Source organism: Vicugna pacos, chromosome 1 (assembly GCF_048564905.1).
Source record: "Vicugna pacos chromosome 1, VicPac4, whole genome shotgun sequence".
NCBI classification, from domain to species: domain Eukaryota; kingdom Metazoa; phylum Chordata; class Mammalia; order Artiodactyla; family Camelidae; genus Vicugna; species Vicugna pacos.
In genome coordinates, this window is record NC_132987.1 from 72,837,978 (window position 1) to 72,851,186 (window position 13,209).

The 13,209-nt window shown below is 37.9% G+C and overlaps 1 protein-coding gene across 2 annotated transcripts in view; it reads left to right on the forward strand.

The window, feature by feature from the left end:
• CCDC191 (coiled-coil domain containing 191) overlaps positions 1 to 13,209 on the forward strand; it is an 83,111-nt gene that overhangs the window by 42,765 nt on the left and 27,137 nt on the right. For both annotated transcript variants that reach the window (XM_006211384.4, XM_031681046.2), the window contains exons 10-13: positions 4,960 to 5,408; positions 6,189 to 6,301; positions 8,294 to 8,376; positions 9,107 to 9,208. In XM_006211384.4, coding sequence (XP_006211446.2) covers positions 4,960 to 5,408; positions 6,189 to 6,301; positions 8,294 to 8,376; positions 9,107 to 9,208 — 747 coding nt within the window. The remainder of the gene's footprint in view (positions 1 to 4,959; positions 5,409 to 6,188; positions 6,302 to 8,293; positions 8,377 to 9,106; positions 9,209 to 13,209) is intronic.

The following is a 13,209-nucleotide window of genomic DNA, read 5'->3' on the forward strand; positions in this document are numbered from 1 at the left end:
CATCCAAGTTGCTACAAATGGCAATGTTGCATTCTTTTTTATGGCTGAGTAATATTCTGGTGTGTGTGTGTGTGTGTGTGTGTGTGTGTGTGTGTAATATCTTCTTAAACCAATTGCGTGTTGATGGACACTTGGATTGTTTCCATGTCTTGGCTATTGTAAATAGTGCTGCAGTGAACATTGTGCAAGTGTCTTTTTGAATTAGTTTTCATTTTTTTCTGGCTATATGCCCAGAAGTGGGATTGCTAGGTCATATGGTAGCTTTATTTTTAGTTTTTTTGAGAAACCTCCATTCTGTTTTCCATGATGGCTGAACCAATTTACATTCCCACCAACAGTGTACGAGGACTCCCTTCTTCTTCGCAACCTCTCCAGCATTTATTTGTAGATTTTTTTGATGATAGCCACTCTGACCAGAGGTGATACCTCATTGTGGTTTGGATTTGCATTTCTCTAATAGTGATGTTGAGCATCTTTTCATGGGCCTATTGGCCATCTGTCTGTCTTCTTAGGAGACATGTCTATTTAGGTCTTCTGCCTGTTTTTTGATTGGGTTGTTTGTTTTTTTGTTATTGAGTTATGTGAGCTGTTTGTATATTCTGGAAATTAAGCCCTTGTCAGTTGCATCATTTGCAAATATTTTCTCCCATTCCATAGGTTGTCTTTTTGTTTTGTTGATGGTTTCCTTTGCTACACAAAAGCTTATAAGTTTGAATAGGTCCCATTTATTTACTTTTGCTTTTATTTCTTTTGCCTTGGGAAACTGATCTAAGAAAATACTGCTATGATTTAGGTCCAAGAATTGCCTATGTTCTTTTTTAGGAGTTTTATAGTGTCATGTCTTATGTTTAAGTCTTTAAACCATTTTGAGTTAATCTTTATATATAATGTGAGGGAATGTTCTAATCTCATTGATTTTCATGGAGCTGTCTAGCTTTCCCAACACTACGTACTTAAGAGACTCTTTTCTCTATTGGATGTGCTGCCTCTTTTGTCATAGATTAACTGACTGTAGGTATGTGGGTTTATTTCTGTGCTCTCTGTTCTGTTTCATTGATTTGTATGTCTCTTTTTGTGCCAGTACCATGCTGTTTTGATTACTGTAACTTTGTAGTACAGTCTCAAGTCTGGAAGGGTTATGCCTCCAGCTTTGTTCTTTTTCCTCAGGACTGCTTGACAATTCTGGGTCTTCTGTGATTCCATATAAATATTAGGATTATTTGTTCTAGTTCTGTGAAAAGTGTCATGAGTATTTTGATAGGATTGCATGAACTCTGTAGATTGCTTTGGGTAGTATGGCCATTTTAACAATATTCTTCCAATCCAAGAGGATGGGATATCTTTCCATTTCTTTGAATCACCTTAAGTTTCCTTTATCAGTGTTTTGTAGTTTTCAGAGTATAGGTCTTTCACCTCCTTGAATAAGTTTATTCCTAGATATTTTTTGATGTGATTTTAAATGGGATTTGGCAGGGGGGAGGGGTATCTTTCTGATATTTCATTATTAGTGTTAATAAATGCAACAGATTTCTGTATATAGTAATCTTATATTCTGCTACCTTGCTGAATTCATTTATTCCAATAGTTTTTGTGTGGAATCTTTAGGATTCTCTGTATAGAGAATCATGTCATCTACAAATACACAGTTTTACCTCTTCCCTTCCAATTTGGATACTTTTTACTTCTTTTTCTTGTTGATTGCTGTGGCTAGGACTTACAGTACAATTTGAATAGAAATAGTGAGAGTGGGTATCTTTGTCTTGTTTCTGAATTTATTGGGAAGGCTTTCAGCTTTTCACCATTGAGTATCATGTTGGCTGTGGGTTTGTTGTAAATACCTTTAATGTGTTGAGATGTGTTCCCTCTATACCCACTTTGGTAGGAGTGTATTTTTCTTTGTAATAATAATCGAATTATTCTGTTTGTCTAAAATTATTTTCTGCAATATAACATGAGAATTTTCTATGTCACTAAGTCTACTTCTGCAACAGTAGTTCTCAGGTGACAGTATACCACAGAATCAGACTTACTATATCAACTTCTGGGTGGGGGGCACCGTATTTCTTTTTAAAGTTCCATAGGTGAACCTGATGAATAACTCCTGGTTAAGGACAGCCATTCAGCGCCACCCTTTTTAACGGCTGTGTGATATTCTGTCATGAACCACAAGCTAGAATCTGTGTACCTTCTTCTCTGTTGCTGGACATTTAAGTTGTTTGCAGTTTGTCACTATTACAAACAAAGCTTTAGTGAATAAGTAACTAAGTCTTTGCACCCATCCATAAGGCTTCTCTTAGGATAAATACCTAAAAATAGAGTGTATATTTTAAGAACTTATACCAAATTGCCCTTCCAGAAAGGTTGTACCAAAGAAGTGCCTGTTTTCCTGCCTGATAACATATTTATCATTTTTGCCAAGTTGACAGGTAGAATGTTTTTCATATTATTATTGCTTCGACATTTACCTTTTCTTATTACTAGTGAGGTTAAATGCTTTTTAATATTGGCCATTTACATATATCATGTATATATCTGAAAATGGGTATGGAAAGATGAATAATGACTTGTCTCATCATGCCTTTTGTACATTTTTCTACTTGAATATTTATCTTTTTCTTATTTATAGGAGCTCTTTATATTTTTAAGACTATTGATTTATTATATACTTTATAATTTTTGTTCATTTTGTTTTGTCTTTTTGGTTAATTTATGGTTTGGGGTATTATACACGTTTTTATACAGTCAGTTCTATGTTTTTTCTTTCATGATTGCACTTGGCATGTTTGAAAAGCCTTTTGGAGAAGGTCCTTTGCCCCCTCACCTCCACCCCAGGCCCCTTCCATCCCTCCACATGGTACTGCTAGTACCTAACTCAGTACCTACTTAACTGTGTGAAGTTAAACTGGGCACTGGAGGGTCCCCAGCGTTGGTTTGTATTCTGAGTACTGCCAGCAAGTAGGCTGGTTTTAATTTAAGCCTAGTCTCTCAGCAAAGGGGGATCATGAGGATACTTATTTGAACTTACATAACATTTGGTCCCTTCCCGTAGGCAATTTATCCTTCTTTATGTCAGTTAGATAACCTTGTTTCCATTGAGACCCAAGAGAATCTTCTATCTTAGGAAAAATCTGTGTGAAACCTTTTACTTAACAAAGTTCCACTGTTATTTTTAAATGGAAAAAAGTAAGTAGAAAATCTTTTGTTATCTGCATAAACCAGAAAAATTACTCTCCATATATATATATATATATATGTATGTATATGTATATATATACATACACATATTAGATAGATATACATATATATAATGTAGAATCAAGAAAAAAGGCTCCAAATCTCTGAAATCAAGAACAAAAGATTTTATCAAGAAAGGATAATATTGTAAAAAATAGAGCAAATGAAAATAAAAGACTATACTAAGACTCTGTAGGTTATTAAACTCTAATCTTGTCCAGAGGATATAATACAAAGTAAACAAATGAATATATAAAATCTATAGTTAGATGCTCATTAATTATACAGTCACAGAAACTCATGTACCATGCACACATATATTCTATCTTGAATTTTTTTTAATTATCCGTTAGCTAATAGGTGGTTTTCTCCAATTAACCCAAGCTGTTCAATCCTTTTATACTAAAGTACTATTTGTACCATTAAGCTTTTCTTTCATTCTCTTATTGTAACCTTAAAAAGTTACCATGATCCAAAAGAAATCTTGTTGCTGTATTCAAAAGGCTTTTATATAGTCTTGCTAGGTTAATAATGTATCATTACCACAGAATTTAAAAGGGCCTAAAACATATACGCTGCTTGATGCTTAATTGCTTAAGCAGGTGTTCTCATGAATAAATGTCCACTGACATTTGTGAAATAGAAGGCTATTTTTTAAAGTATTTAACATTTCAGAGTTTCCATATATCACATCTTTTACTTTGGCTGAGTCTATAGACAATATTTCCATCATCATGAAAAACATCTTTGAGTTCCCAAGTATAGCACTCTGTTGGAGTGAAAAACTTCTAAGATAAAAGGTAGTTCACAGTATTTTTCTCTTTGCACCACTGCAGATGGCAGAATTAAAAACTTACCAGACCTTAGTCCATGGAATCAAACCATTCTAGAAGAGGCATTTTAACTGTGACGTTATTTTAGCCAGGATAAGTTTTTCTGATTAAGAGTTCTGTTTCTTTCCCCTTCGTATAGAATTTGTAATTGAGTGTGATACCTCAGTCTGTTGAATGAGACTTGCATGATGAAGATTTGAAAACTATTAAGCCATATACTAATACAAAATATTATTAGATAGCGTTATTCTTATGTACTGCAGATATTTGCCCAGTGATCTTGGGCTTACAAATATTTCCCACAAATAGATTGTCTGGGAATAGCTGAAGATGGTAAACTTTAATCCAGGCTTTGATCCTGAAATAGACAAGTACCCTGTGCTTAATTTACTGCTGGCAAGAGATGCATTGAAAGAAGTGTTATTAAAGAGCTATTATTACTATTTAAGAGCTATTATTGATTTGTAATTATTCCTTAGTTTTCAAACATTCTTGAGAAAGACTCTATCCTTTGCCACAGTATTTTCAGTTTCCTGCAGAATTCAGAGTCAATTCATGCAGATTAAATTCCTGTATAATATATATCTGGAGTAACCTTGCATAATTCACAAATGATCTGTCCAAATGAGATATTTCTAAGAGTACATTTTTCTGATTACAAACATCCTAACCATGGCAGTGGTTCATTCAGCTGTATCCACTCTCCTACCCAGCTTTTGTGGTGAGCAGCAGTGCACGTTCTAAGAGTGATGCACAGGACTAAGGCTGGTGGCCTCTGGCCGGGGTGCAGGGCAGTTATGCCATTGAACAAAACAGTGCTGAGTAGGTGGATTGGATCTCATCAGCACAGTCCTTTAAATAGCTGAGCTGTAACACGTTCCTTCTCTCTTAGGTGGCTGCCGTGCCCTCTTTGTGGGAAAAGCCTGCCTCAGGGAGCAGTGGTTGTATGTCTAGCTCTGACCTGGGAAGATCAGCAAAGAGAGTCTTGCAGGTTCCCCTCCAGAATGTCCGTCTGGATACATCTGACGATAAGCTGCTCGAGACCCTAGATGCTGAGCCCTCCCAACGGCCTGGCAGCAACGAGAAGCTCAGAACCAGCAGCCAGAAAGCAGAACCTATTTGCATGGGTCATTTCCACAACCGCCATATCTTCCAGCAACAGCTGATTGAAAAGCAGAAGAAGAAACTCCAGGAACAGCAGAAAACAATTCTGGAGTTGAAGGAAAGCCAGCGGCTGGCAGAGGCTCGGTGGGCAGCAGAGCATGCTGACACCCAGAGCTGCCTGCTGTCACGCCCGAGAGGAGAAGAGGAACCAAAAAGAACCTGCCAGGTGCTTCCAAAGTATGTCCGTTGTGTCAGAACACTCTTTGGACTCATTCTTTGGGGTTTTCCACTTTGTGGTCAAAAGGCTCCTGAACTTTGCCCAGCTTCCAGAATCCACAGTCTCTCCTTTTCTTTTATTGTGCAGTCACAAAACGGAAGTCTCATACATTGTGATTGGTGTGACAGGGACAAACAAGTATTTAAGTCAAGGGGCTGCTTATAAAGATCCAGTTGTACAGTTAGCATTTGCATTGTGGCTGCCTTTGTCTAAGGAGTTCTGTCACTATTCCTCCAGTAAAAAAGAAAAATGCTTACTTGCTCTAACTTGATTTCTGAGTTTCTGATTATATTTAGGGCTGAGAAGCCAGGTCGGACAATATCAGGTCCAAATGGAGCAGCCCTTGGGGATGGCCAATTACCTCACTTAAGTTTGTAGTTGTTTTGGTTAAAAGTAAACATCTTTGAGCCTAAAATAAGAGCCCAAATTTCTCAAAAGCCACTGAAGATGGTTTTAGAGGTACTTGTGACATACTCGATATGCATGATAGGATAAGAAGTGGGTGGTACCTATTGATTTGAAGCAATGGGATGGGAGTCAGAAAGCCTAACTCACATTGTAGATGCAGGCCAATCACTCAACCTTTCCATGCCTTATTATACCAGTTTATCGAATGGGTATAATAATACTCTCAGAGAGCAAGGATTAATTAAAGTTTGTAACATGCTCTGAGTTCCTCAGGTGCAAGGACTTTGAATGAGCTGGTGATTGGTCTAAATTCTTTTCCCTTTTTTTCCCAGTTCACCTGTTGCTTCCCCTGGGACTGAAGGTGGTAGAAGTGACTCCCGAAATTCTCTTTCTGGACCCAAAAGGAACCCGAGGCAGCTGATGGCACCTCACCCCATACTGAAAGGCAGGGCTATCTTGGTGGGGCCTTGGGGATGGTTATCTTTCCTCCTGGAGTAGAATGTGCTGGGACTGAACCTTCTTGGGTTTTGAGACTTGGCAGAACTCGGTCAAAGTCTAAAATGAGTAGACACGTGAGGAGTGGATACACCAGAGAGCACCATGACTCTTTTCCTGCCCTTTCTGCCAAATTTTTTGTCCTTTCCAGCCAACAAAAAAACAAAAAACAAAAAAACAAACACATTGCTGAAAGGCTTTATCATTTTTGTATAATTTGAGATTTGGACGTGAGTTAAAGGGCAAATTATACAAATGAGAAAACTGAGTAGCTGCTAAGAATAAACACTGATAAAGATCACCTGTCATTGTACTTTGTGAATGTTAAAATATTGACTAGTTTACAGCAATCCATATCAAGTAATTACATCATTTTGTCATGAGTTGTGCCTTGACGATAGGCTTTTGGAATGAAATCTATAAGCCAGACATTTTAAGGACATTTTTGATGTGCATAGAAATCCTTATTAAACCAAACAGTACTATGAGAAGAAAAGCATTCCTTAGAACCCACCTAGTGAATCTGCTAGTTGTTCTCACTATGTACTTGGTCATGCCCTGAACATTTGTTTATATGTAGTGGTAGGCACTTTGACTGTTATACTGCGGTTTGTAAATCTGATTTTTAACCTGTGGCAAGATTGCTGCCCTAACAGGAAGTGATGAGGACCCTGTGCCTGAAGTCCATTCCTATTAGTGAAGAAATCAGCATGCTTTGTATTGACTCTCTGCCAAGTTCAGCAGTTTATGCCATCTTTGCCCACCACTGAGGATGGTCAGGAAATGCTCAGTTTGGTGTGATTTTTTTTTTATACTTGATTGATCAAAGAGTTAGTAAATTTTGGAACACCAGGCTACTTTTCAAGTAGTCTTTGATGACTAGCTCTAGGAAAGGTGAGAAAAAGTCATATTGCTACAGACTCTGCTTCTCAGGGCTCTCGCAGTTTAATCCTCTAGTCTATTTCTGCCTCCTTAAAGACCGTCTCATTCCCGCCATCTGTGGCACCCCCACTGTTCTTTCTCCAGCAAAGCAGACACTTAATATCTGTAAGAAATAGCCTGGCAAGTTTTTTGATTATTTCTTGAAACTTGGACTTAAATTTTCCTCTCTGTAACATAGCACAAGGAACTGAAAGTAACCATTGGCTGACTTATGGGAGCAGAACTTGGTACCCCTCCCACCCATGCCCCTCTGCCTGTGAAACCCCAACTGATGACAGAGTCATATTATCAGGCCATCTTGCACATTTGCTTCTTTTGGATTGATATTTAATAGACTGTTAAGAACAGGAGTCTGACACTCAAATTCATTCAGATGCCAGTTCTTCAGATGCCTAATACAATTCCATTTCCTGCCCATCTGGATATCCAAGCCTTAAAACTAGTTTGAAATGTAATCGTCATGACCCCAAACTTCAGTTTGGTGGTGGTGGTTGTTGCATATACAGATATATATATATGCAGTGACTTAGGGAAAAGTAGCAAACTCAGTGGGATTTGAGGAGTGATTCTATTCTCAAAGTATTTGTTAGATGTAATTAAAGTTTTCTATTTTCATTAAAGGAACTATCAAGTTAAAATTCTGGTTTCTGGGTTTCACATACTAAAAGTATCATCAAGACACATAATCTTAATATTTAAAGCAGTAAACGGTTATTCTAATAGAAATGTGAACAAAAACATAATTGCAAATTGTTCATCATTGTGGAGGATAGGATTGTAGGTCTTTAACCTGTAGGGGGTGTGTATGTGTATACCTACAATTTCTACATTTATATTTTTGTATAAATTTTATGCACACACATATATGTTTCTGAGATTGTGAACTCTCAACCTAAAAGAAGACTTCAACAGTAACACTAAACTGTTCTGTAAAATGGAGACGTTTCTTTTACAGTGTTCCTTATATTTTTTATATTGGAACTCTGTTACTATTTTCTAGCAATGGAAGAGAGAGCAGTTCAGCGAGCTGAACGTAGGCGGATCTTGGCAGAGAGGAAGAAGAAACAAGAAGAGGAGAAATTGGTAATAAGTCAAGAATGCAAACTGAGGCAAGAAAAAGGATTTGTATAGGTCTTTATTAAAAAATGAGACCTAGCTTGTTTTAAGGTTGCTAAGGCAGTAGAGTAACACCAGCTTTGGAAATGGCTCTTTGCCTCCTGGCCTGAGCTCTGTGATGAAAGGGGAAACGTCAGCATCATTAGTATAGCAGGAAGGAAATGCGACGAAAGTCGTTGGGAGCCAGCAACTTGGAAGATTTATGCATAACCAAGACTAACGTGTTATAGGTAGGTGTTCAACCTGATAAGTTTACAAAGGTGGGTAATTCTTACCTTTCAAAGTTTTGACCCGGACTACCAGAAGTAAATGTTGCACCTTCTAAGAAAAAATAAACATTTCTAACAGTTAGGGTTTTTTTGTGTGTGTGTGAAATGGAAGGAAATTTTTTCTTATACTGTATATAGTTTGGATCTAGTGTTTCACAGATGAAAATAAGAACTAAAAAGTAATCATTTTATGATGGAAAGTTAATGGTCTTATTCATGTTTAGTGTCATCTTCCCAAGTAGAGGAGGATTCTTTTGGAGAAACATTTAAGTTATCGGTCAGGTTTTCTACATTTAATACAAAGTGCAGGCTTCTTCCAGAGACTGGGTGAGCACTTCTGTAGATACTTGACTTCCCTCAGCGTAAAAGATCTTATTTCCATACAATACGAGAGGGTTCTGATTTTTACAAATTCTAATCTTGATCAGGCCCAGTTAAAAGCCCAAGAGGAGGAGCGTCAGAAGAGAGAAGCAGAAGAAAAGGAGGCTCAGCTTGAGAAAAAACGAGTGGAGAAAAGACTGAAGAAAATGGTTAGTATTGTCTGTCTCTTTGCTCAGTCGCCTGCTCCTTGAAGCCTGTTGTGTGCAATGCTGTGGTCCTGTGCACCTTCCCTCCTGAGAACTTCTGTCTAGAACACTCTTCTCTCACCTCCCCCCTCTTCTCTACCTACTTATTGAAAACCTACTCTTTCCTCAGATCTTAGCTCAACATGATTAGCCTTTCCTGCCTTGCCCCACCCTCTTCAATACACAAGGTTAGGTTAGGACTCGGAGTCTATTTCCTTCAAAGCATTACCGGGGCTTATAGTTATGTATCTGTTTCTTGGTTGTTTTATTCATTTCTGAATCCGCAAATAGACTGTAACCTCCTTAAGAGTAAAGGGAGCATTCTGATGTTGCTCACTGTTGTATTAGCTAGAAATGCACCTGGCATATCATAGGAACTCAGAAAACGTACTGAATGAGTAGATGAATGAACAAATGGAAGAAAATACAGAAGAAATAAGAGATTAAATTCTTTTCTTTTTCATGATTTTTTTTGAAGTATAGTCAGTTACAATGGTCAGTTTCTGGTGTAAAGCATAGTGTCCTAGTCATGCATGCATATATATATACATGTTTTTGTTTTTATATTCTTTTTCATTAAAGGTTATTATTACAAGATACTGAATATAATTCCCTGTGCTATACAGAAGAAATTTGGTTTTTATCTATTTTTATAGAGAGAGGTTATCATTTGCAAATCTCAAGCTCTCAAATTTATCCCTTCCCACCCCCTTTCCCTCGGTAACTATAGATTGTTTACTTTTACTATCTCTGTGAGTCTGTAGATGAGTTCATTAGTGTCATCTTTTTTCCTTTTTTCTTTTTTAGATTCCACATATGAGTAATATCATATGGTATTTTCTTTCTCTTTCTGGCTTCACTTAGAATGACAATCTCCAGGTCCATCCATGTTGCTGCAAATGACATTACTTTACTCTTTTTTTTAAATCACTGAGCAGTATTTCATTGTATCAGTATACCATAACTTCTTTATCCAGTCATCTGTCGATGGACATTTAGATTGCTTCCATGTCTTGGCTGTTGTAAATAGTGCTGCTATGAACATTGGAGAAAATTCTTACTTTCAAGGTTATTAAATCTAGGTAGAAAGGAAGGTAAGATCTAAAAATACACACCTGTCTTGTGCCTCCCAGAGACCAAAAGAGGACAAGAAGTTCACACAGGACTAGTTCCATGAGGATTTTGGAGAAATTAGAGATATTTTCATAGAAAAGAGATTTGAATTGGAAATTGTGTTAGTCGGGGTTCTCCACAAAAACAGAGCCAATAAGCTGTATGTATAGGAAGAGATTTATTATGAAGAACTGGCTCATAGGCTTATGGAGGCTGAGAAGTCCCAGGATCTGCTATCTGTAAGCTGGAGACCCAGGAAAGCCAGAGGTGTAGTTCCAGTCCAAGTCCATAGGCCTGAAGCCAGGGCAGCTGATGGTATAAATCTCAGTTAAGGGCAGGAGAAGACCAATGTCCCAGCTCAGCAGGCAGCCAGGAAGCATAAAACAAGCAAATTCCTCTCTTCTCTGCCTTTTTGCCCTCTTCAGTCCCTCAAGGATTTGATAATGCCAGTCCACATTTGGCAGGACAGTCTAATTTACTGAATCCATGGATTCAAAGGCTAATCTCATCTGGAAACACCCTCACACACACTCAGAAATGTTTAATGTGGGCACCATGTTGGCACAATCAAGTTGACACATAAAATTAAAATCACAAGCAGCCGTTATCAACTTGGCACCCATACACATCTCCTTAAACTGTACCTGGTCTCCAAATAAAGACAACAAAGTGATTATTCTGCCTAATATGATACAGCTACCCAGGATACAACCAAAAATGAACTAACCCCTTTCCTGGAAGAGGAGGTAAATTCCTTGAATGATGTTTATTCTTCCCCTTGTATCCCATAACTTAAATGTTATGATGTGAAATTAACAGTACTTAAATACAATGACACAGAGTCAGTGCATCTTATGTTACATGATTAGACAATAAGAGAGGAAAGGAAACAAAGATTTGTATACACACAAACATATTCGTTGCAAAATAGGAAGGGAATACTCATGACAATTACAGTCTTCAGCTCTGTAACCGGTCAAGTGGGTGTAGCTGGTATTTATAATTACCTTCTTCCACTACCCACCCTATCCTTTGTCTTCAGCAAGCATCTCTGCCAGTCGTGGGGGGACCTGAAGGGTCTGGACCGTTAGTAGGCCAGCATGGATTGGGTTGTAGTTTTCCTTTGACCTTAATCACAGGGCGTGGTAGTACTAAGAGATACCCTGAGGGGTCCTCTGTATTCCAGGCATCCTCTCCCTCACCTCTATTGTGGAGTAGTAGTCCAGTGTTCCCTTAGTAGTCAGGACCAATCACGCCAGCCAGCACTTCCTTCTTTATCTGTTGATTCAGATGTATGAGGAGCCCAAAATGACTAGGTGGCAGTTGTAACTTCCAGTTCAATGGAACATTGTTGTGTCTCGTTGTGGAAGCTTTTCCCCATTGGGAACCAAGACCTCTAGGCCAACAGAAACATTAAAGGAAAAGGAAGCAAAAATTTTGCTAATAGTAGTGAGTGTTACCAATCCCATTTCCACCCCTTGACTCCTGGCCCCCATGAATACTGGCTGTGGGAGAAAAAGAGCGCCATGTATTGAATGCTGACTCAGAGCATATACAGCCTTCTGAAGAATCTTACCCCAGACCTGCAAGGTATTGCCATCTAGCTGGTGCTGAAGCTGAGTCTTCAAAAGGCCTTTCCACCATTCTGGCATTCCTGAGATACTAAGTTGTTTTGAGAAAATAAAAGTCCTGTGGTCAAAAAACTTCACTAAATGCTGGTTAATGCCATGTTAAACGAGATTCTTTATTAGCTGATTTCTCAGAACCTTCAGCATCCTACCAGGAATCAGGATTCTCCAGAAGTGGGACACAGTGTGCCAAGTAGCCACACATATCTGACCACAGAACCGTTTTTATAGACCACTCAGTAATTTCGGGTCATGCTACTGTAAAGCAGTGAGACAATTTTAAAAATAGACAGTATAAAAAGTTTCCCCTCATATATGTTCACTGTAGAACATTGGGGAAATATAAAAAAGATGGAAAAAATATCTATGAACTCAGGAGTGAAGTAACTACTCTTAAAATCTTAGAATACCTACTTCTGTTCTTTTTCTCTGTGCAATGCTGTCTTTTAATAGTTAAGTTGATAATTTGTGTGTGTAGGTGTATATAGTTTTGGGGGAGGGGATGGGGAAGTAATTAGGTTTATTTATTTATTTAATGGCAGTACTGGGGATTGAAACCAGGACCTCTCGCATGCTAAGCATGCACTCTACCACTGAGCTATACCTTCCTCCTGGTATATATAGTTTTTAAGCTTCTTTTTTCATCTAAGATTTTATCATGAGTATTTTCAACTCGTTACTCAGAATTCTTCAAAATCTTTTATTTATATGTTGAAGGCCAGTTTTTAAAAACAGCCTTTTTATTCTGGAATTATTTCTCTGTTGATATTGCTTCCAGGTCCTAGCAATTATGAATTAAGCTGCTACAAACATTCACATACAGGTTTTTGTTTGGACGTAAGTTTTCAGCTAATTTAGGTAAATACCTAGAAGTGTGGTTGCTGGGTAGTGTGCTAAGTCTATGTTTAACTTTATAGTTAACTGCCAAATTCTCTTCCAAAGTGGCTTTTCCATTTCACGTACCCACCGGAAGGTTCCTCTTGTCCCAGCTTCCTTGCCAGCAATTTTTTAATTATTTTTGCATTTCAGCCGTTCTAATAGGTGTGTAGTGAGTGGTGTCTTACTGTGGTGCTTATTTGCATTTACCAACAACAAATAATGTTGAGCATCCTTTTATTTGTTTACTTGCTGTCTCTGTGTCTTGTATGGTAAAGTGTCTGTTTAGATCTTTTGCCCATTTTTCACATGGGTTATTTTCTTATTGCTGGCCTTTAAGGGTCCTTA